This window comes from Cuculus canorus, chromosome 12, assembly GCF_017976375.1.
Source record: "Cuculus canorus isolate bCucCan1 chromosome 12, bCucCan1.pri, whole genome shotgun sequence".
In the NCBI taxonomy this organism is placed as follows: Eukaryota; Metazoa; Chordata; class Aves; order Cuculiformes; family Cuculidae; genus Cuculus; species Cuculus canorus.
Genome location: NC_071412.1, coordinates 711,664 through 735,619, shown reverse-complemented (window position 1 = coordinate 735,619; position 23,956 = coordinate 711,664). Strand labels below are relative to the sequence as shown.

Genomic DNA, 23,956 nt, shown 5'->3' with positions numbered 1-23,956 from the left:
CCTCCTGCCACTGGAGGTTCTCCTGTTGCAGGATTGTGGCCTCACTGAGACTATCACCGCTTCTTTCCATGTTTCACAGCTGACATCCCTCTCCCCTGCCCTGAAAAGGCAGATTTTTGGAGGGACAGGAGGGGAGAGGATGAGAGGATTTGGAGCTTAGTTTTTGAGAACAAGGAGTGAAACGAACCACTGCGGTTCCTAAATTCCTGGCAGGGGGGTTGCTCTTCCCTGGCCCTGGAGCAAGAGCCTGGACCTGGGACCTCTGCAGGCTGAGAGCCCACAGAGCATCCCCAGCTGCAAGGTGCACGATGCTGTCTCCCCCCTCACTGGCACAGGAGGGCCCACACACCCGAGGCTTGTGTCCCCCATCCGGGGAGGAGGTGACCCCCATGGTGTTCAGCTCCTCATGCCAGGAGAAGCAGCAAAATTTGGCAGCCAAATTGCCAGCCCAGCCTATCCGTGCTGCAAATATTGTAGTTTCCTCCAGTGCTGTGGGAGAGCCCTGGCCCGGGTGCCTGGAGAGGGGTCCAGCCATGCCGGGGGCTGCTTGCAACTTGGCCCTGCAGAGCTTCTGTTCTTACGCTGCTGTTCTTGACCCACCCACAGTGGCCGTGTTGCAAAGGAGGTGATGGAATCCAGTGCCAAGATCAAGAGGGAACCACCCGAGATTCACCGGTAAGAGCCCGGCAGCAGCAGTGCAGCCGGCAGGGCCAGGGCATCCCAGGGATTCAGGGAGCCAAGCAGGAAAGCCACCATGTGCCCAGGGCTCTGACATCATCCCTGTTCTTGTCCCCAGGGCCGGGCTGGTGCCGAGCCGGAGCTGCCCCTCCATCACCCATGGCCCCCGTCTGAGCAGCGTGCCCCGCACCCGGAGGAGAGCTGTGCACATCTCCATCATGGAAGGTACGGGATGGAGAGGCTGCCACCGCATGGGTTTGGGTGCTGAGGGCACGCACACGTGTGCCCTTGTGCATACAAAAAGCTGAAGTGCATATCCAGCTGAGAATCAGGGGTTTGTACCCCCTGGTACTTATGGGGACACCGGGGCAGGACAGGTCCCTGGTGTGTCCCCAGGTCTCACAGTGAAGAACCAGGTGTTACTGTTGTGCTTTGGGGCAGTTTTGGCATCATCAGTAGCGGAGTGCAGGTGAAGTGGAAGGCCCACAGCTTTCTGGTGTGGAGGCAAAGCAGAGGAGGAGCGATCAGCAACGTTAGTGTAGATTAAACTGGAAAGACAGCAGAAGACTCCACGCTGCGCTGACAGCTCTGATCAAGGTGAGCCATGAAGGTCCCAGCAGGGCATTCCTGAGTGCCACAGGGCCAGGGTCTAACCCTGTACAGGAGCAAGCAGGGCTGCAGAAGGACTTGTCACCCACCTGGGAGCTGCTCCTGGCCAGCCTGTGGCCACCCTTCAGAAATGTTGGGTTTCCACCAGTCTTACCCAGCTGGAGTGCTGGTGCTCCCCTCGCAGGCTGCAGCCGGGCCAGCGCGGGGTGGGATGCACCCAGGAAGGAGGGGTGGCTGAGGGCAAAACGCCAGAGCCAGCTCTGCAACTCAGCAACTTGCATGGATCCGGGGCTGGGGACAGTCGTGCATGGCCGTGGCCAGGCTGTGGCTGTGGTACCTGCTGGTGACAGGGGTGTTTGGCTCCTAGTGACACCAAAGTGACGGAGAGCAGCAGATGTGGTGGGCACTTCCAGCAGGAGTTCAGGCCATGGGGTGATGCCCAGAGGTTTAAAAAATGGGAAGTGGATGGTGTCTGGGAATGTGGGGCCAGGGTGGGTCCCGCTGCGGTTGCGCCCTGTTCCCAGCCTGGCTGCAGAACCAGCCCCGGCGCAGCTGCCCCCATCCTGCTGCCCAGGCTACAGATAGGGCAGAGAAACGCCGCCTGCCCCAAGCGCCAGGGCCCTGGGAGCAGAAAAGGGATTTGTTTTCATCGAGGGAGCCCAGGGCTGATGTTGGTCCTGGTTTTTGAGCGTGAGGCAGTGCTGCCAATAGAGTCACCTCCACCACTTCAGTGTGTCCCTGTCCCCCGCTGCCCACGCATCCAATTGCGAAGTGGTGAGAGCATTCAAGTGCCTCCCACAACAAATGACTCAGAGCTGGCAGGGCCTCCCAGCACCACCCGTGCCCTGGCAGTTTCTGCCCTGCCAGCAGCTGCTTTTCTTCGCTCTCACCTCAGCTCGGTACCGTGCAAATGCAGGAGCCCAAAATAGCGCTAAGCCCAGAGCCAGCAGCACCAGTGCTGTCTGTGTCGGCCGTGCGGGCAAGCGAGCGGCCATCCCCGCTCCCCGTGCCTCAGCTCAGCCGCTGCCCAGCTGCTTCTGCCACTGCTTCAGCCACCATGGTGAAGTGCCTGATCAAGATTAGAACCAAAGTGAACGTCCGCCTGCAGCTCATCAACCACTGCTGCCGGGAGGTGCGGGTCCGCGTGCTGGCCCTGGGCCCACGGCTGCTGGCCCGGGCTCTGGGGGCTTTACCGCTCCTCCCGGCACTCCCCAGCCACGATGGCGATGCTCTGCACAGCCCCAGGGATGCACCCATGCTAGGTAACACTGCGCTGCCCGCGGTCTGCGCTTCTCTCTGCAGGAGGGGCCCTGGGAGACGCGAGAATATGGGATGCAGGACGCGTGCCATGGGAAGCAGGCTGGGGTCTCCCATGCTGGCTGGACCCTGGGTCATTCTTACCCTGAAAGAGATCCAGTTTTGAGGCTGGACCCAGCTTTCCATCGATCCTGCAGCTGTGGAGCCAGCCAGTGGCTGGGAAGTTTGGGTCTGGGGGGAACCGGCACTGATGAGCAGGGGCACCCCTCGTCCACCCTCCTCTGGGAGCCAGATTGCTCCTCATGCCTTTGGGGACACTGCAGGCACAGCGAGGGGATGTGACACATGAGAAAACACAGCTGTCAGGGTGCAAACATGTTTATTCCTCCGCTGTGCTTATTGCCAGGGCGGCTGCTCGTGCTCAGCGCCCGCGGTGGCACTCTGTTAAGCTGAGACGGAACCGGAGGCATCCGGGGAGTATTTACAAGCAAGAGGTTGCAAAGCCCTGGGGAATGCAGGGCTCCGGGTTCTTCATGTCACCCTTGGGTGGCGAACAGGGCCAAGTCATCCGGTGACACCGTGCCCTCCCCGCCTGGGGACGCCCAGCCCTGTCCCCTGGCTGCGGGTGACGCTGGGGACATGCCAGTCCTGGCCACTGCTGCCCTCAGCACCCTGCCTGACACAGGGGACACGGTGACGGTGGAGCTGCTGCCCCACCGCCTGCCCTTCACCTGCCCCTCTTGCTGTGAAAAACTGCAGGAAAAAAATCATAGTCATAGAATATTTTGGGTTAGAAGGAACCTTAATGCCCATCCAGTTCCACCCCCTGCCATGGGTAGGAACACTTCCCATTGGATCAGGGGCTCCAAGGCCCATCCAACCTGGCCGTGAACCCCTCCAGGGATGGGGCAGCCACAGCTTCCCTGGGCAGCCTGGGCCAGGGCCTCACTGCCCTCATGGAGAAGAAATTCTTCTAATGTCCAGTCTAAATCTGCCCCTCTCCACTTGTGAGTTTTCTTGGAATTTGGGTTGATAGTGGGGAGAAGAGGCTGCCCCTCAGCTTCCACTCAGCTGAGTACACATCAGCTCTTCTCACAGCTGCTGTTCCCACGGATGTAACACAGTTTTTAGTAATGAATTGATTGAAATCGGAGCTGTCGGTGGCTCTGGGCTGAAGCGCATCCCTGAGCATCCCGCTCTGCAGGGGAATCTCCTGCGCACCATGGGGCTGTGGCTCTGGAACATCTCCTTTACAGCAGGCAGGCACAGGCTTTCCATGCGTAGGGTCACGGTGCTCCCTGCACAGGGCTCCGGCCCGGCTGGGACCCCGCTGCGCCGCTTCAGGGCGCGGGGGCTCGGCAGGACAGGGCTGTGCAGGTAATCCCTAAGGGTGGATCCATGGGCTGGCAACGCTCACTGCCTCCAGCGGTGCCACAGGGAGGGTTTGCCTCAGTCCCTGGATCAGGACTCACAGGGACCTACTGGCCACCCCAACTCGGACTCCTCAGAGTTGCCCTGACCCCATCCCTGCCCGCACCTCCGTCCCACGCGTCTGCATGGAGGCAGAGCGGCCTCGAGCCCGAGGGGCTGTTACAGCACAAGGATGTGTTTGTGGTGGCTTGATGCCAGCCCAGGCTCTGCCTGGGGTCCGGTGACGGCCAGAGGCTCTCGGGGACCGTGACAAGTCACGCGGCGTTGGAACGTCACTGCTGCAGTCACGAGCTGCAGCGCAGGGGCTGCCTGAGCTCTGGGCTGTGGTGCCAGCCCCGAGGAACACAAAACAACAAGAAAAAAGCAGCCGGTGGCAGCTGTGCCCAGTGCCCAGGGCGAGGAGGGGCAGAGGCAGGGACCCCTGTCACAGCCCCGTCGGGGTTGATGGAGGCTCGGGCTGTCAGGGCAGGGCTGGGGTGGAGGAGCACCCGCAGTCCTTCCATCTGTTTGAAGTGTTCAAAGCTGGGAGGAGGCACAACACTTGGGGCACAACAGCCCTACGCAGCGCTACAGACTGGGGGAAGAGTGGCTGGAGAGCGGCACGGAGGAGAAGGACCTGGGGGTAATGGTTGACAGCAACTGACCATGAGCCAGCAGTGTGCCCAGGTGGCCAAGAAGGCCAACGGCATCTTGGCTTGGATCAGAAATGGGGTCACCAGCAGGGCCAGGGAGGGGATTCTCCCTCTGTACTCGGCACTGGTGAGACCGCACCTCGAACACTGTGTTCAGTTCTGGACCCCTCACCACAAGAAGGATGTTGAGGCTCTGGAGCGTGTCCAGAGAAGAGCAACAAAGCTGGTGAGGGGCTGGAGAACAAGTCTGACGAGGAGCGGCTGAGAGAGCTGGGGGTGTTTAGCCTGGAGAAGAGGAGGCTGAGGGGAGACCTTATTACTCTCTACAACTGCCTGAAAGGAGGTTGTGGAGAGGAGGGAGCTGGGCTCTTCTCCCAGGTGACAGGGGACAGGACAAGAGGGAATGGCCTGAAGCTCCGTCAGGGGAGGTTCAGGTTGGATATCAGAAAAAAATTCTTCACAGTAAGAGTCATTGGGCACTGGAACAGCTGCCCAGGGAGGGGGTCGAGTCACCTTCCATGGAGGTGTTTAAGGAACGGGTGGATGAAGTGCTTAGGGACATGGTTTAGGGAGTGTTAGGAATGGTTGGACTCGATGATCCAATGGGTCCTTTCCAACCTGGTGATTCTGTGATTCTGTGATTCTGTGAGGTGATGCCAGGGCGGTGTTTGAGAACAGGGAATAAAGAGGAGCACCTGCTGAGCTCGAGGGGGTGGAGAATTAAACTGATCAAACGTCAGGATTAGCAGTACACATAAATGCTTTATTAAGCACCTAAATAATCTCACTTTAGTTAAATATGCATGGATAAAAAAAAAATACAAGCTTCATAGTGACAAACCAGTGATGAGGCAGATGATGCAATGAAGGCAATGGGCAGTGTCACACAGGCGGGTGTCCCTCGCCAGGATGATGGCACCACGCTGGGGAGGTCAACGACTTCTGTCCCAAAGTCAGTATTTCTAAGGTTGCTTTAGTGGCAGCTCTGATCCAGTGGGAGGTGTCCTTGCCCATGGCAGGGGTTGGAACTGGATGTGTTTCGAGATCCCTTCCAACCCAAACAATTTCATTATCTGAAAGCAATATCTGAAAAAGAACCCCCCAAGCCCCAGGGAAAGCTTGCAGCATCATGCTGAGCAGAGTTGGCTTTGGCAAACGCCTCTGGTCTCTCTGCTGGGCAGAGCTCACTCCAGCAATGTTCACTGATGCCCACCTCAATCATAGAATGTCACATTGGAAGGGACATCAAGCATCATCTGGTCCAGCCTTTTCAGGTGCTCTATAGTTTAACTGAGGTGGCCCAGCGCCCTGTCCCGCTGAGCTGTAAAGGAACCCACCCCTTCCCTGGGGAGACCATTCCAGTGTTTCACTCTTCTCCTAACCTGGAGCTGCTGAGAAAGGGACAAGCGGGAGCCAGTCGCCATCCCTCTGCACCGCTAAGCGCCCCCCTCTCCCTGTTGTCTCTCCAGGCCTGGAGTCCCTGCGTGACAGTGCCCACTCGACGCCAGTGCGCTCAGCCTCCCATGGCGATGCCTTCGCGGCCCCTGGCCGCAGCGGCCGCACCGAGAGCAGCGAGCGGGTGGCCGTCATCGCCGACGAGAACTACAGCCCTGCAGACAGTGTGCTGCCCACGCCAGTGGCCGAGCACAGCCTGGAGCTGATGCTGCTCTCGCGGCAGGCAAACGGGGCCCCGTGCAGCATCGAGGAGGAGAAGGAGTCGGAGGCCGGCACGCCGGCGGCGTCCGAGGCAGAGGAGGCAGGCGGTGAGCTGCGGGCACTGTGCCCGGGTGCGGGCAGCCTGGGGGCGGCACAGGCAGAGCAGGTGAATAAGTTTGTTTTAAGTGTCCTCCGTTTGCTCCTTGTGACAGTTGGACTCCTCTTTGTTTTGCTCCTCCTCCTGATCGTCCTTACCGAGTCCGACCTTGACACTGCCTTTTTCCGTGATATCCGCCAGACCCCCGAGTTCGAGCAGTTCCATTACCAATACTTTTGTCCCCTCAGGCGATGGTTTGCCTGCAAAGTCCGCGCCGTGGTAAGCCTGCTCATTGACACCTGAAACAGGAGCCGCCACATAGCTGGCCGGGGGCCCGGGGAGAGACCGGCCACCGTCCTTCGGCACACACGCTAAATCCTCCCTTCCCGACCCAGAGCATGGCGCAGCCCAGGAGGCTTCCCGAGAGGAATAAGGGGGCGCGGGCAGCCCCGGGGCCTCCTCCTCGCTGTGCTCAGCCGCGCTGCTCCCATCCCCGGAGCCCGCACAACACCTCACCGTTCCGATTCTCACAGACGCGCGTCCGACTTCAGCAGCACCGTGTAACGAGAGGGATTTCCTTCCCTATTGCCGCCCATCACACCCGCTGGGAGGCTCGTGATGCTGTGCGATGCAGGAGCTTTAGCAATGGTGCTACTGAGTATGAATTTCAACACTCGTGTACTGTTAACACGATTAAATCCGCCACTGTGCACACCACCACCTTCGAGCACCGCTCCGCAGAAACGCCTCCCTGCCGACCCCAGGCTCCTACGCAGCGGCAGTGGCAAAGGATGCCCCAAATCACCCTCATCCCAGGCAAGGGTGCAGCATCGCCCAGCCTTCCGCCACGTCTTCTGAGCCTTGAAGGTGCTGCCAAGAGCACGGAGAACACGCCAGTCACGGAGAGCCCGACAGGCACCATGGGCCAGACCCGGGTGCGCAGCCAGCAGCCACCGTGCCGGATGAAGCCCTTCAGCCTCTGGAGTTGTACCTGTTTTATATATATATTAAAAAAAAAACACAAAAAGAACAAAAAAAAAAAAAGAGAGAGACAGTTTCAAGGTCTATTTTAACACCAAAATGCTATTTTGTTATCAAATCTAATCAAGTCTTTTTTTTACTTGATGGCTCGGTGCCCGCAGGGCGCCGTGCCGAGTGGGTCGGGCGAGCACACGGAGCGGGAGGAGCTGCTGCCCTGGCCTGGAAGCTTGACAGCACGGCTGGGTTGGGAACGGAGGAGCTCAGCTCTTGTGGCTTTGCTGAAGAGGAAAAGGACAGAACTGCAGAAGTGGAGGTGAGGCTAAACAAGCCAATGGACAGCCCTTCGACCAAGCTGTTCTTAAGCAAAAATCAGTGAACCCAACTCATTGTTCTTGTGACACAACCACCGGGAGCTCTGGTTACCTGGGAAGCGGGAGCCTGTCCCCACCGGGAGCAATAAAAGCCGGTTCTGCTCAGTTTGGGTGAGGAGCTGGACCTGCTTAATGGAAAGTTTGAGCAAGTTTTATTTCATCTCAGGGAGAGATTTTATGTAAGCTGGGGCCATAACTGCGGTTTTACAAAGCCTGATTTCTGTGTTCTTGTCTCTGAGCATCCCATTATCCATCATCGCACGTGTGCGTGTGCTGCTCCCCACCGAGGCCGGCTCCCACCCGCTTGGGAGCTGCTCAGCCGCTGCCAGCGTTGGTCAATCCAACACCGCGAGCCGGCCAGACTGGGATCATTTGTCACTGCAATAAGGAGGCCCCATTGAACTCCTGTCTGTCAGCGGGATAAAGACGGAAGCCGTTGTGTCTCAGCGCCCAGGACCGAGGAGGGTTTGGCATGGAGCCCCCAGCTCTCTTGACTGGGAGACGCTGCCAGGAGACGAAGGGTGGATTTTGCCATGATCTCCTGTTTTATGCAACACAGCAAAACGAACTCTTAGCGTAGTGGTCCTACCTCAGCCCATAGTTACTGGTGTTTCTATGCAGTGTTAGTCCCACCCCGCCATGTCTCCCCCCACGCTGCGGCAGCGGCGTCCCCTCCTCCTCGCTGCTGATGGACTGCGTGGTGGCCCCACAGCACGGCCTCGTGCGCTGTCCTACCGGAGCGCGGCTGCGCCGTCCCCACCTTGGAACCCCCTCCATCGGCTTCTCCAGCGCCGTGCTTGATGCCAGCCCTCAGTTACCTCCGCAGCCCCCGCAAACCCGTGATCCGTCAGCGTCCAGCTTTGCCGTCTGTCCCACGCCCCATCGCGTGTCTCACTCCCTGTTAGTTTTACCCGTCTTTATATACAAACGTTGTTTCCATAGATTCTGATACCAGAAAAATCTCCTCCTAGCAGACTGCATCTTGAAGCAGTAGACGGTAAAATACCTGAAAATGTGAATTTCTTAGTTTTCATAAAAAAAAAAAAATCTAGAAATTAACCTTTCATGTGCCAAATACTGTACGTGACTTTTCCTTCCAAATGTACCTTTTTCTACATATCCGATCTCTTAGTTAGCATAAAATCATTGGTGCCATGAAAAGTATTTTTAAACTTAAATAAATATTTAAATACCATGAAACCTGGTGCTGGTGTGAGATCTGGTCACTATTTCTGCTGTTGGTGCCCATTTTACAAGCGAGAGAGCACAGCTCACGGCACAAGAGCTTGATGTTTTGGGAGCTCCTTGACAGAGCAAGGAGGAACCTCGTGGGGAGCCGGCGCCACTGCGATGCCGGCTGATGTTTGGCTTCCAACCCACCTAGATTCCAACAGCACCGAAAGGATACAGTGCACTGGGCTCGCCACAGCCCAACAGCCTCCTGGGACACTGGAACCCCGTGCTGGGCGCAGCTCTGGCTGCAGGAGCGTGGTTTGGCTGCGGATGCACGGAGCAGGGCCCTGCAGGAGCCCCGGCCAGCACCGTCCTGCGGGAAGCAGAGGCTGATGAAAGCAACAGCCTCACCCCAGTATCCAATATTCAAAAGCGCGTTTGGATTCCTCGACGCTGAGCTACTTCAGCCAAGAACAACACAGCCTCGTGGTGCAGAATGGGCAGCCCAGCACCCTGAGCGCGGGGCTGACTGCAGCACCAACCCTTGGCCCCACACCCCCACAGCTCCACCAGCAGCTCCGCTCCAGGTGTCTTCTCCAGAAAGCCCGGAGAGCTTCCAGACTCTCCTTCCTTCCTTCCTTCTGCTGCTGGAGGGGCTGAACTAGACATCAGACATCTTACCAAAGGGACAAATCTTGCTGAAGACCTGGACACCAAACACCTGCAGCCTCAGGAGAGGCTGGGAAAGCAGAGAAGCTGGAAGAGAATGAGTGAAAATCACCAAGAAGTGCCTGGTACGCAGGGCAACCGTCCTGATCCAATGGTTTCTCCTTTTTTTTTTAACAAAGTACTTCAGTATTGGGGGAAAAAATAGACGTTTTGGTACCAAGCGACTGCCCAAGCAGGATTAATCTTTGACTTTAATTAAAGAAGGAATGGATAAGACAATTTATAGAATTTATTTTCTAACACTTAGAATTGGCTTTTGCCCTGAGATCACAGAACTGCCGTGGGAACAACCGGAACCAGCAGAAATACATTTAATGCAAAAGGGGGGAAAAAATATGGGAGCCATGTGTTTTACTCTTTGAACACGTGAAGGCGGCCACTGGAGTTGCTGCCCACTAAGATGTTCTTGGTGGGGTGGACAACGTTAATGGAACACACAGAACCGAGGCAGTCAAGGTTAGAAAAGGAGTGCAACAATTTTCCAGTGTCTTGAAAGACTTCTATCTGCCTTGGCCGGGCCATGCTGCCCACCACGAAGCAGTCTTCCTGCTTGGGGTCCCAAACGGCTTGGAACCTCGTCAGCCACCGCCCTGTGTTGTTGTTGTGCCTTCAGGAAAGCAAACAGGGAGAAAAAGAGAGAGAGGGAGAGATATGAATGTCCCTTTTATTGAATCCTTACTTATCATCACGTCATATTTGCTTAAACCCTTCTTCCCCACCTTCTAAACTGCCAGTGCTTCCGCATGCTGGAGGTGTGGATCGTGCAGCCGAGACCCACACAGGGGATGGCGACCCCGTGATAGGTGGATTAGGACAAAAAAATGGAATGGGCGAGAGAAAGCAGAGGGTGCTGTGACACAGCTGAAGTAGTAAAGTACAGGGTTGTGTACTTTAGCAAGAATAGGACAAAAACTGCATCCCACCTTCCAAAAAGCTGCAAATCAAGACTTTACAGGCCAGTCACTGATCCAATTCTAACTCCTTGGCAATACAGCCCTGACAGGGATTCACCCTTTTGGAACACAAAGGGGTTTATGAGCACTGGGGCCGTATCCAAAACCTTGCCATTTACGGGTATGAAGTAATGTTTGCACAAAAAAAAAGAACAAAGTAAAAGCATTCTGAAACCAAATGCATCTCAGAAGTCACAAACTGCTCCGTTCCCAGTACTCAGGAAGGCATCACAGCTTCCCTGCAGGCTACGCCGGCCCAAGAGCTTTATGAACAAAAGCCACTGTGGGTGCCCGCAAGGACTGGGGTGAGTTCTAAGGCCAGGAGGGTGCCTGGGGCTGCTCCTGCTTCCGTAGCTGCTGGAGGGCAGCTAGAAGCATGCCATGACGCGACCACCCTTACGGCCTGGGTGAGCACGGGCAGAGCCACCACAGCGCCGTCCTTGGCCTCTGTGTGCTCCACTTACCTGACAGTGCTGAGAACGGCGGCGTCCAGCAACAGAGAAGTGGTGTCGTAGACCCTGTAAAGCAGAGCAGTGTCAGTGAAATGCGGCGGAGGTAAAGGCTTGCACAGCACAGCCCAGACCTTGCCAGGGGCTGCAGCGCAGCGACGAATAGCACAGACATCCAGCTCAGATACAAGCACCAAAACACCAACTGCAATCATAGAATGACAGAATCAGCAGCTTGGAAAAGACCTCTTGGATCATCGAGTCCAACCATTCCTATCTGCCACTAAACCATGTCCCTGAGCACCTCGTCTACCCATCTTTTAAACCTCTCCAGGGCTGGTGACTCCCTCCCTCCTGGGCAGCCTCTGCCAGGGCCCGATGACCCTTTACGTGAAAAATTTTTCCCTTATATCCAGCTTGAACCTCCCCTGGCACAGCTTGCGGCCATACCCCCTTGTCCTGTCCCCCATCACTGTGAGAAGAGCCCTCCTCTCTGCAACTCCTTTTAGGCAGTTGCAGAGAGCAATAAAGTCTCCCCTCAGCCTCCTCTTCTCCAGGCTAAACAACCACAGCTCTCTCAGCCGCTCCTCGTAAGACTTGTTCTCCAGCCCCTTCACCAGCTTCGTTGCTCTTCTCTGGACACGCTTCAGAGCCTCAATGTCCTTCTTATAGCGAGGGGCCCAGAACTGAACACAGGATTGAACACAGAATTCAACCATGAAATCAGGTTTGCTTTCAGCTACAACTGAAGGCCTCCTCTCCTCTTGAGAGTGGCTACGAGAAGAAAACAAGAAAGTCTTGCTCAGGCAAGCAGAGGGCTTCTCCTGCCCAGTATCTCAGCAGTTCGGTCACGGCACAAACAGGCTGCCCATGGGAGAACGCAGAAGGAAAACACATACAGGAGTGAAATGCGCCCCCCAACAGTGGCCAGGGCCACGACCTGGGTGGGCGTCAGCTCAACCAACAGAGAAACCATCTGCAGATCTCCCATCTGGGCTCTCCTTCACCTGACAAGCTTCCAAGATCACATCCCGCCTCCGGCAAGAAGTTCAACCAGCCGAGAGTTAAAAGCTGCTGGCTTTTTCCTTTGGAGGAGACAGCAAACAAAGGATCCTGTACCTGCGCTCTCCACTCATCCTCTCTGACCCTCGCTCAGTTAGCACCACGATTGACAGAGCTCACGACCAGCCTGACTACAGCGAACACGTCTTCCATTACACATAGTAAATGCCTGACAGGAGAGAAAGTGTTCTAGCAGCGCAGATTCCCACAGAACTCTGCCCTGGGTCTGGAAACATGGAAGAAAGAGAACAACACAGGGTGCTGCAACAACTGTGCCACGTTCCCATTCTCTCCGGAATGCCAGTACTCACCTGTCTTTTATAAACAGAAGCAACCTGGGGAGCAAAGGTACGAGGAGGCTCAACATGGCCTCCTCCGCCCCCCTCATTTTGTACCTGCTATTCTTTAGCACTACTTAAAGCTTCTAAACAGGCACGCAGTGAATTTGCTTCCGTAATCAGGGACTGATCAGCTAAATTATGGTCACAAAACTACAAAGGGAAACCTCCATTATCTCTAACAGAACTCTCAGCAGCTGAAAGGATCAAACCAGTTACAGGAAAGCTAAATGATCATGACTTTAAGTACCAGCAGCTAAAAATAAATTCAGTTTCTAAGCATTCTGTAGTCATATTCAGGAGGTGGCTTTTTGGTTTGTTTGTTTTTTTAAAGACTAACAGCACCTGCATATTTTCTTGTTCGCTGTTAAATATTCCTCAGGAAAACCAGAATTAGGAAAAGAAAACCCCAAAATCATTAAAAACAACATTAAAAATGCCAATGCAAGGAAATGTGTATCACTTCTAAAAAAGGTGATAAAAGCTCTTCATGATGGGTAATGCAGATGAGAAAAACCAATGATAAAACCCACCAGTCAATGTTTTCCATAGGGACCTTTTCCTACCTCAGCATGTCATCCGCACACACTGTCACGACTCTGTTCCCAGTCACAGGGGAGAAATAGGCGGAAGCAACGCTTTTGGTGTGTCCTTTGAGACGGCTGACAGGCTTGTTCCCAGTCGGCTTCAGGCACCGCACGTCGTAAATGCAAACATCCCTGCAACACACATCGCACAGACACATCACCACATGACAGGTAAAGACTTATTCTTCTCCATTTACACCAAATCGCCCAAGAGATGCAGCAGCTTCCACATGAGCTGCGTTCAGGACTTCCCTCCAGCGTCACTCAGGCAGCCAGTGGCTCCACAGCATTCCAAGAGCAGCAAAATCCGCCCAAACCATCAGCTCAGTAAAATCCCCCTTCCCTGTTAAAACCACAGTGACCCAGGGATTTTGCGCTCATTACCAAAATAATTGGTACAAATTACTATAGTAATTTGATTGAAAGTCAAAGCGTATCACTGCTGAGAACTAAAAACATTGTTTTCTAAGCTGATAAAGAAAGCTTTGACTGCACACTGGGGCTGACCAAACGTCTGCCTCTCCAGAAGCTGCCCCTGCCCACTCAGAAACAACTTTGGACACTGATGCAGAGAGAACATCACAAATACAGGATAACTGTGATTCGTTTAGAGCTACCTACACTGAGCCAGCAGCAAGGAAATACTGTTTATTGACGGGATGGACATGGACTGTCCGCGTTCTTTTGAAGCCTATGTCTGCAGAAAGCTCCGGAGATGTTCCTGGGATGCGTCTGTCCACAACAGCCACCTTACCATCCCAGTGTCCCACTATTACAGTGGAGGCAGTATCTTCCAGGAAGGCAAAGGAAGAGAAGTCTTCCCCTCTGCAGATCTAAGCATAGAGAAAAGTACATGTAACCAACACTCTAAAGACCCCACCATTATTCATAACAACCACAACTTTCTACGGGCTGTGGAGGTCATGTCCTCCCTTTTTAATACACTAAAATGCTAAGAACGACTGACATCTTGATAGCCCAGCCTTATCCACGTAGGCAACCTCTCTGTAAAGCCAGGATGCTTTCCACAGAGGAGGCAATCAACCCCCCAAAACACATTGGCACCACCGCACTCCACACTCCCTGTCAGAACGCTCACAAAGCCCCATCACCTCAACATTACAGACACCAAACACTGTCGGCCTTGAGCGCGTGTACTCAGCCACATCACTTGCTGCATTCCTTTCACCAATGCTATAGAAACCTTTAATTGGGTGCAGGGATGTGGATTTGCCTTCCTGTACTTTGGGAAAACAGAGTTAGGACGTCGAGCCATCCCATCCCATGGAAGTTTCCTCTCAAAGGAGTGATTTGCCACATTATATTAATGCTGCAGGAAGCCTCCACATTCCACTTCTCTCTAGGAGCGCAGACTCTCCTTGTTTTGGCTCTTTCTAGAACTCTCCACATTAGCAGCCGTGTTCTTCTCAGCAGCTATAACATTCCTATTGCCAGGCTGTGAGCTGGCACAAGGTAAAGGGAGCAGGAGAACAGCACTCCTCCTCACCCAGCCTCTACACACACATCCCTGCAAGAATCTCTCGCCCTCAGTTGTCACCATTAAAAGGAAATGGAGTCTCGAGCTTTCTTCTTAACCAAAGAATCAACAGATAAAAGCTTGAGTGCAAGACTGACACTTCATAGAATCATAGGATCGCTTGGTTGGAAAAGACCTTTGAGATCATCAAGTCCAACCGTGCCTGTCCACTACTGAACCATCCCTGAGCACCTCATCCACCCATCTTTTAAACACTCCAGGGAAGGGGATTCAATCACCACCATGGGCAGCCTCTGCCAGTGCCTGTGAACCCTTCTCCATGAAGAATTTTTTCCTAATATCCAATCTGAACCTGCCCACGCACAGCTTGAGGCCACTCCCTCTTGTCCTGTTGCTTCATAAAAGACCAGCATCCACCTCACCTCAATCTCCTCTCAGGTAGTTGTAGACAGTGATAAGGCCTCCCCTCAGCCTCCTCTTCTCCAACGTAAACAATCCCAGGTCCCTCAGCTACCCCTCATAACTCTTGTTCTCCAGCCTGCTCTGTCCCCTTCTTCAGACACACTCCAGCCCCTCAAGGTCCTTCTTGTAGTGAGGGGCCCAGAACTGAACCCAGGATTCATGGTGCGGCCTCACCAGTGCTTAGTTAAGGGGCACAATCGCTTCCCTGCTCCTGCTGGCCACAGTTTCTGATCCAAGCCAAGATGCCGTTGGCCTTCTTGGCCACTGCTGGCCTATGCTCAGCTGCTGTCAACCAACACCCCCAGGTCCTTCTCTACCAGGCAGCTCTCCAGCCACTCTTCCCAGCAAAGCATAGCAAGAGATTTCCAAGGAGCCCGAGGGAGCACTCACCTCATCGAAGACAGCTCTGGTAACATCACCACATCGCAGCGTGTCATCGCTCAGGGACAGCAAGTGAGCAGGATTAAATGGAGAAAAATGCATGCAGCTGACCAGGAAATTGTGTGGAACAAAGACGTGTGCTCCTTCTTCAGACTTGCAGTCCTGAAGACCAATTGAGATGCAGTGGACACAGACATTAATCACTGGAGTAATTTCTGTTAACTCACTTCCAAAGGGAGGTCTCTGATTTTCAGAGGCTCCCAGCCCACTCTGGGTAACTGCAGGAGGCAGCAGGGTGGCCCGAAGTGTGGAGACATCAGCACAGGTCACACAGGCAACAAAGGCGCTTCGAGGCACTGTGTGCCCAGGCCAACGTCTTCCTGGAACAAAGGGAATTCCACCTCTGCCCTCACCCGGGCCACCTGGCACAGCACTGTGAGGCCATGGCCTCCCTCCTCCTCCTCTTTTCATCACTATACAAATAATTAAGCTCAGAAGAGCACAAAGAATTTACTCCCAGTTTCAGAATTTGGTTTCATAATGAGGAAAACCTGCAACTTCCAGCTGTAACTGAAGTGCACGTCTGTCGCTGCTGTACCCGGACATCGATACTGCCTCTTTCACCAACAGAAACGGCTTCTCAGTCACCACAGCTGAACACTTTGCCGAGGACCAAAGGCACGCGCATGCCATTGACATCACAGTATGTACCTGCTGCGTTACTTAGAACTTGAGCTATATTATAGTGACCCAAACTGAACATAAAGCATAATCCTATACATCTTCTCTTCTAGTTCTGGCATCATTCAAGCTGTTCTTTTAAAAGAAAACAAATAGATCTCTTTGGAACAAGTACTGGTTCATTCCACAAAGATTACTCTGCTCCCAAACTCGGTCAAGCCCAGCTCACTTCAGGGAAGTGAAAAAAGAGGGAGCAAAAGGGAAATGAGGCGCTTTACCAGTTCTAGGCTCCCACTAAAATGTGTCTGCAAGGCCACAAAGAGCCTGCAGCGCTCGGAGAGCTCAGCCTCCCCATCACCAGGTCACACTCCTTCACACGCTCCTGCAGCTGCGCAGTCAGAAGTTTCGGAACCAAACAGAGCAGTTTAAATGTCTTCATGATTGAATTAAGAGTCTGAATTCAACTGATCAGCTCCTGGAGCTGTCACAGCAGAAACGACTCAAGAGACACTAAAAGAGGTCAGTGGCATTGCGAAAAGTGAGAAGAAAATCTGCGTGCGCATGAACCTCAAGCAGTCGTCTCAGATGACTGGAGTCAAAGCAGAGGTCACAGAGGTGTGAGTCAAGGGAATGAACAAGGGTTCTTGCTGCAGGAGTGATTGTGGCAATTCAGAAATGACGGTGACTGTCTGCAAAGCCCTGGGAATTATCAAAGCACCAAATGCTAAGCTGTTTTTCAGAGACACCACATGTAAGTGTGTGCCAGCATACAAACCTGCAGAACAATTGTATCTCTGCTGCTTGGAGAGCAGTGTCTACCTGCAGGCACCCCAAATTTGTAACTACTGAACAAATAAGCACCTGAGCATTCCCTCACTCCCCCAAACCCTGCTGTGGAATTGCGACACAGGTCCTGTAATCAGATCCTGAACCTCAGTGGTGAACTGTCGTTTTAACCCTTGCCGGTAGTGTTTTCAGCTAGAGATCCATTTTCTTCCTCTTCACCCTCCAAGTTAGCAGTGCAGCCTTTCCTCCCATTATGCCGGAGTTTGCCAAGGAGCAGACGGCCCTTCCCAGCAGTCCTGGTGAGCTGCTGTTTAACAGCCACTCTGGTGTTATCCGTGACAATGGGGAACATATAAAACACCACCAACAGCCTGACAAAACGATGCTCCAGGCTGTGCCCCATCCACACCCAATCTGCACCAAACAGCTCCGCCAGGTGAAGAGCAGGCACGTGGTGTGACAACTCACCACATTCCAGAGACCGATCTGCCCGAACTTATCTCCAGCTGCCACGAAAAGGAGGCTTTCCGAAGGGTGGATGGCCATCGAAGACACTCGGGACTTTACCACCTTTTTAATGTTCTCTTCGCTGAGGACCATGCGGCTCAGGCTGTCTTGGTATCTAAACAGCATCACTGAAATGTGAGCGGTGCAAGGGAAGAAAGCAGAACAGAACAATACCTTGGTTTTAGCTGCTGCCTTCTGATTACCTTTTCATGTCTGGCGTGTACTTTCCAGAGCTGTTGGCTTTCCCCTACAGAGAGAAATCATATATTTATCAGAATTAGATTCCTTAGAACTCAAGTTAAACTACATTATCCAAAAATTGTAGCTAATTGCAGCTAAGAATACCTCACTTATCCTCATCCACATCGCTAGCAAGTTCTCTGCCAATTTACTGCTCTCCACCTCATCTTCCGGAATCATCGGCAACGGTCCGGCTGGAACTTGAGGCTGGAATGACATGAGCTACTTTTGTGACCCAAATCAGCCAAAACTACAAAGAGGAAGGATTATTACTGCTCCCTTCCCATGATTCTGAGAAACTCCTACGACAATACAAGAAATAAAGGTAACAACAACAAAAGTTGTATCAAATCCTACTAAAAAGAGAACCAGAGCTTTTCTAAACTCAACAGTGAAGCAGCATTCCCAGAGCTTTCCCTCTCCTTCCCAATTCTGGTCTTCAAGCGCTACATTACAGAGACCTAGCTTTATTCTACAGCACCACGGAACACTCAAATTCCCAGCTCTCGGAGTGACAGAATTTTCCTTGTTGCTCTACAGCCCCTTTTGAAAGGGTAGTAAATATGTCAAAGGAAAATAAACTGGATCAAAACTGTCAGTAAAATAACATTAAGGGAGTAATACAATAGTGAATTTAAAGCTGCTCACATCCATGGGCTGTTGAAAAACATGTAATGTTTTATCTTACCCAAACCTGCACTGTTTCGGGGGGCAATGCATGAAGCATGGCCAGGGAAATGGACATAAACCCATGATTCTGAGCAATCTGATGCAGAGGGAGGTGTTGCTGCCCATGGCAGGGGGTGGAACTGGATGGGCTTTGAGGTCCCTTCCAACCCAAACCAGTCTGTGATTCTAAGATCTCCTCCAGCCTTTCCCCATCTTACGTATTCCTCCGCTTCTGGCTGGGCTGGCACCTCCAGCATGGGAACTCCTGAGGGGTCTATTCTTTGTAAGCGCATCGATCGTCGCCGTACCATTTCATCTTTTGCCTTTTTAGGCTTAGCTCTGGAAGAATTAAACATTTCAAGATTACAGACATGGCTAAATAACCTCAGCCCTCTGCATTCAGGTATGAGTACAGGTTCAGACCTATCACTCTGACACACGGGTCCTGATTCACAGCCCAGTGCTTCCTATTCCCTTCAAAAGCGCTATGACTACTTCGTCCTTCAGTGATGGCAATGATAGAGCATTTCACAATGCGCCTACTGCATTTATGCTGCGCTTATAATGCATCCTTCCACCACCACTTCTCTTCCCAGCCCTCCTCATTTACAATTCACCTTCCCACGCCCTGATCTAGCCAGCTTCTTCTTTCTTTCACCATATCTTATTCTTCATTTGACTCCAGCTCATTTTTCTCCTTTGCCTTGCACTGTTTCAGCACTGTCTGTTCTGCTCAAGAACTGGTGACTCCATCCCTTGCTCCCAGCTCTCCCCACCACCTTCCCCCGCCTTTTCCCATTGTTTGTTTTCACAATTTAACATTTTCTTTACCAGCATGCAACAGCATCAGGAAAAGAATAGAATGGGCTTGAAATACCTAGATACAAATATCACAGAAAGAACAAACTGTGTAATTTTACGAAACAGCATCAATACTGTCATTTTCTTTCCAAAGGACAGCACAGGAGAGGCACTGCCTGTCCGTGAGCTCAGACAGCTAAAGAGATTCAGTTACTCAGATTTAGCTTTATCGGGAGACTCCTCATGAGCTCTCCCTCTTCGCTTCCCAGGTACGTGCAGGTGAAAGCACTAAATCAGCCAACATTCAATAAAGGAACAGGGATCTGTATTTCACATGCAGTTATTTTACCTTTTGGTGATGTTGGATTGGCTTTTAGTTGTGATTTGTTGAAGTTTTGCAGCTGTCTTAAAGAAGAAAGGAAGAAGATTAAATATATATATATAACCAGGAGAAAAGAAAGCTGCCATAAACTATAGAGTAATTACTATAAAAAAAATAAAAGGGGGGTTTAAGGGACCTTAAGTTCCAGCCCCGCTGCCATGGGCAGGGACACCTCCAGTCTGGGCAGTCCTGATGTCTGAGGCAGCATACGTGGCTTTCTTCACACACTGGTCGCTGTTACAGAACGGTTTCACAGCAAGAGGGACGGTACAACCACACCTGGAATCCATACAAACCTCGTGGAGCTTTAACGCAGCGAAGAACTTAGCGTTTTCTGTAAGGTTCTTCAGTCTTTTCCGTTCATAGGCTGACAACTGCGAGTTCCCATCCTACAGAAGAGCACCTAGTTACTCTCATGGTGCGGTTACACAGCACACAAGCAGCGTCCCACGCTTCTGGGACACGAGTCTCCAAACGGATCGTCTAAAAGAGGCTTGATGCACTTGTAATCAAACAGAAAACCAGGTACACCAGGGTGATCTGCACCAAAAACTTCCCATGACAGCAGTGACTCGTATCACTAAGCTTACTCTTAGCAGCAATTCTACCAAAAAGGGTCAGTTCATTGAAGTTTCTCCCAAACGAACACAATTCTGAAGTGAATCAATAACCTAAACCTTCAGCAGAGCAAGAAATACTGCATGTAAATGGGGTACGGTCCTAGATCATTCTTCTCTCTTTTAGAGGAGCAGGGGAACCTGACAAGTTGAAATGATTTAAATACAAATGAACATTGACAAAACATTCCTATTTTATAGCTGCATCCACCCATAAAACCACCTGGGAGATAGCTGTGACAGCACAAGACCACACCCGGGCTTTGGCTGCCAGGCTTTACGTACTCTGACTCATAACAGGACTATTTTTCATCCCTCAGACATTCTGAATGGGCAAAGTTAAGTTTTACACTGATGGTCAAAGAGGATAAAGCAAAAAAAAAAAAAAAACACAAAGAGGAAACACATTTTCAAACTTCACTTCCATTAGATTGGTGCAAAAATAATTGCATTTCTTGTCGTTGTAAGTGTGAGTTTATTTTGGATTAAAGATAAAAGATTCCTTTAGCTGTGCCTAAATTTAAGGTACAACATTTGCTCTGCCTATTTCATAAATCATGGAATGGTTTGGGTTTGAAGGGGTCAAAGACCATCCAGTTCCACCCTCTGCCATGTGCAGGGACACCTCCCACTGGATCAGGGGCTCCAAGCCCCATCCAACCTGGCCTGGAACACCTCCAGGGATGGGGCAGCCACCACTGCTCTGGGCAACCTGGGCCAGGGCCTCCCCACCCTCACAGCAAAACATTTCTCCCTAAGATCTCATCTCAATCTCCTCTCTTTCAGCTCAAAACCGTTCCCCTCATCCTATCCCTGCACTCCCTGACCAAAAGCCCCTCCCAGGCTTTCCTGGAGCCCCTTTCCATACTAGAGGGTCTCCATTCTAAGGTCTCTCTGCAGCCTTCTCTTCTCCAGGCTGAACAACCCCAACTCTCCCAGCCTGTCTTCATACAGGAGGTGCTCCAGCCCCCTGATCATCTTCATGGCCTCCTCTGGACTTGCTCTAACAGATCCATGTCCTTCTTATGCTGGGGATTCCAGAACTGGACACAGAATTCCAGGTGGGGCCTCGCTTAGCCTCTATTCTATATACACTGTCAAATTAAAGATGGCAAAAGCAAATTCCAGTAATCTTGTACAAGTTCAAAAGGGGACAGAAAGCAGTGGAATCTGCCAGCAACGTCACCCAAGCATTTGGCAGGGACGGTCGGTGAATGCACAGCTCAACGGTGGTCCCAAGAGGAGATGGTCACGGTCACCGTTGGGTGGTCGGCAAGTGGAAGCATCCACCACAACTTCTTGACTCCTGGTGAAACATTGCCAGGGAATTGACAAGCACACAGAATGGCAATGTTTGCATTCAGCACTGGTCAACAAAAGAGGACCAGTTCTTCTCCATGACCATGCCTCACTACACCTCTTGCAAAGAGCACAGGAGCTGCACAAACGGGGCTATCAAACTCTCCCTCCCAGCCCTCTCTCCCACCCATTACCATATTTTCAAGCATCTCAGCAACTTCCTGCCAGAGGTGATTTTCCACAACCAATCATAGAATCATCAGGTTTGAAAAGACCTTTGAGATCATCAGTCCAACCATACCCATCCACTACTAAATCATGTCACCAAGCACCTCATCTACGTGTCTTTTAAACACCTCCAGGGATGGGGACTTGACCACCTCTCTGGGCAGCCTCTGCCCGTGCCTGAGAACCCTTTCTGGGAAGAAGTTTCTCTGTCCAATCTAAACTTCCCCCGATGCAGCTTAAGGCCACTCCCTCTTGTCCTATCACCTGTCACTTGGGAGAAGAGACCAACACCCCCCTCTCTGCAACCTCCTTTCAGGTAGTTGGAGAGAGCAACAAGGTCACCCCTCAGCCTCCTTTTCTCCAGGCTAAACAACCCCAGCTCCCTCAGACACCCAAAACTGAACCCAGGATTCGAGGTGCGGCCTAAGGAGCAGCTAAAAACGCCTTCAAAGAACTCATCAGTTCCAGGACTCCAGATTTGTTTCCTACAAGGATAAACATACTTGTTTCTTGTGGGCAAAACCACTAATGGCTTTTCTTTCAATTAATCAGTTTTATTCTAAGTTGAGAGATACCACTTTAAAGTTGAAGGTTTAAAACAGCAATTATTTTTGCACCATCATGTATAACCACAACAAACGTGTGCCTGGTGAACCGTTAAGCCACCATCTCTTCTTTGCTGCAGCCGAGGAGAAAACAGCTCCCAGCGGAACCAGGGCCATGCACTCACCACAGGATCCTCGGCCCCTTCGCTCCCGTCGCTCCCATCGCTGTCCACATCCCAAAGGTCATCCACGCCGTTGGTGGACGGGGGACCCGGGGCTGGTTCCTGTGGGCTGGAGTCCAGGCAGAGCCTCTTGCTGGCTGGTGCCCCTGCTCTCCCCAGAAGCCGCTTCTGGGGCAGCCGCCGGCCCGCAATGGCGAGTGGTGTGAGCAGCACCTGCAGCTGCAGCCTGCCCCGCTCCGGGCTGAGCTGGAGCCCTGCAGTTCCCTGGGGGGTGGATTCCTGGGGAGGGAAAGAGAACTCAGTGGGGCTTCAAAGCCTGGGCTGGCTAGACCCCCATCCTCCCTCCCGGCTCCCCACAGCCTCTGTCACCTCAGACCCATCTCTTCACTGCCCCTGTGTCCTCCAATCCCTCTACGCACAGCCTCTGTCCCCCAGACTGCTCTCCCCGTGGCCCCGCTCTCCCAAGACCCCTCTCCTCACAGCTCCCGTGCCCTCCAACCCCTCTTCTCATGGCTCCTGTACCCCAGCCCGCTCCCTTCACTGCTCCTGTGACCCCAGACCACTCTCCCCATGGCCCCTCTTTCCCCAGCCCTCCCTCCTCACAGCTCCTGTAGCCCCAGGCCCCTTTCCTCACAGCTCCTGTGCCCTCCAACCCCTCTTTGCACAGCCCCTGTCCCCCACAACCCTCCTCACACCCCCCGCCTCCCTTCCCTCTTTCCCCCCAGTCCCCACACTCGCTCTGCAAGTCACCACTGTCTGTGCCCCCCATCCCGCTGCTCTCCCCATGCTCTCTGCCTCCTCCTTTCCCCTTTCCCCACACTCCTCCCACCCCCTCCGTCCTCACAGCCTCTCGGTCTCCCCGCATCCCTCTCCCCACTGCCCCAGCCTGCTCCCCCCGCCATCCCCCTGCCATTCCTCCTCTCTACCTCATTACCCCTCTCCCCTCCCCCATCTTTTCTCTTCCCTTTCCCCTCCGCCCTCTCCCCTCTTCCCTGTATCTCCACCCTCCCCTCCATCCTTATCCTCTCCCCTCCATTTCCCCCAGCCCTTCCCTCTCCCCTCACACCCTCCTCTCTACCCCACGCCCTTCTCTCCCCTCCATCCTCTCCTTCCCCCCTCCCCTCCATCCCTCCTCTCTCCCCAACCCTTTCCTCTCCTCTCTAATCCTTCTCTCCTGTCCCCCCCTCCCCCGTTCCACTCATCCTTTCCCCCTTCCCTCCAACACCCTCTCCTCCATCTCTCCCATCCCTTCTCTCTGCCCTCCACACACACCCCTCCACTCCTCCTCCCCATCTCCCCCATCCCTCCCCTCTCCCCTGTTCCAACCACCTTTCCCCCTCCCGGACCTGCAGGCGCTGCAGGGCGCGCGGGGACGGCCCCTCCGTCTCCCCCGTCAGCCCCGTCTCCCCCGTTCCAGCCTCGCACACCGCCATCTCGGGGGCGGGCTCTCCGCTTCCCGCGCGCGCGCCCGGCTCTTCCCGCGCAGCCGCCGCCGCCACGCCGGGTCCTAGCGCCGGGCCGCGCCGGATCCAAGCGCCCGGCGAGGTAAGCAACGGTTCTCGGCTGAAAGAGGGGAGCTTAAGATCTCCTCTCAGGGAAAGGGGTTTTGCTGTGAGGTTTGGGGGACCCTGGCCCAGGCTGCCCAGAGCAGTGGTGGCTGCCCCATCCCTGGAGG

At 53.3% G+C, this 23,956-nt stretch overlaps 2 protein-coding genes across 3 annotated transcripts in view; one reads left to right on the top strand and one right to left on the bottom strand.

Moving 5' to 3' along the window:
* The window catches only part of FRMD5 (FERM domain containing 5), a 98,721-nt gene extending 89,101 nt beyond the window's left edge, over window positions 1–9,620 (top strand). The window contains exons 12-15 of one of the 2 annotated variants that reach the window (XM_054078093.1): window positions 607–675; window positions 797–903; window positions 6,077–6,429; window positions 6,609–9,620. In XM_054078093.1, the coding sequence (XP_053934068.1) occupies window positions 607–675; window positions 797–903; window positions 6,077–6,429; window positions 6,609–6,656 (577 nt within the window). In that variant the 3' untranslated portion in view covers window positions 6,657–9,620. Of the gene's footprint in view, window positions 1–606; window positions 676–796; window positions 904–6,076 lie in introns of both variants that reach the window. The other variant, XM_054078091.1, reaches the window with a different exon arrangement.
* Window positions 9,621–9,828: 208 nt separating this feature from the next.
* Window positions 9,829–23,785, bottom strand: WDR76 (WD repeat domain 76). The gene is made up of 13 exons (XM_054078090.1): window positions 23,628–23,785; window positions 22,285–22,560; window positions 19,707–19,799; window positions 19,378–19,433; window positions 18,446–18,566; window positions 17,664–17,765; window positions 17,522–17,565; window positions 17,280–17,433; window positions 15,354–15,506; window positions 13,625–13,836; window positions 12,983–13,135; window positions 11,032–11,085; window positions 9,829–10,221 (listed from the first exon to the last, which is right to left on the bottom strand). Exons 1-13 carry the CDS (start codon window positions 23,712–23,714, stop codon window positions 9,966–9,968), a joined length of 1,761 nt encoding a protein of 586 aa, XP_053934065.1. The 5' UTR covers window positions 23,715–23,785; the 3' UTR covers window positions 9,829–9,965.
* Between the last annotated feature and the right edge of the window lie 171 nt (window positions 23,786–23,956).

Bases quoted from the DNA above. Each gene is read 5' to 3' on its own strand.
- WDR76 (XM_054078090.1), bottom strand. From the start codon at position 23,714: ATGGCGGTGTGCGAGGCTGGAACGGGGGAGACGGGGCTGACGGGGGAG. The intron at 17,766-18,445 runs GTAAGATGGGGA...ATGTCATTCCAG, and splicing joins AGCCAGAAGCGGAGGAATAC to CCTCAAGTTCCAGCCGGACC. The intron at 15,507-17,279 runs GTGAGTTGTCAC...ATTGGTCTTCAG, and splicing joins AGATCGGTCTCTGGAATGTG to GACTGCAAGTCTGAAGAAGG.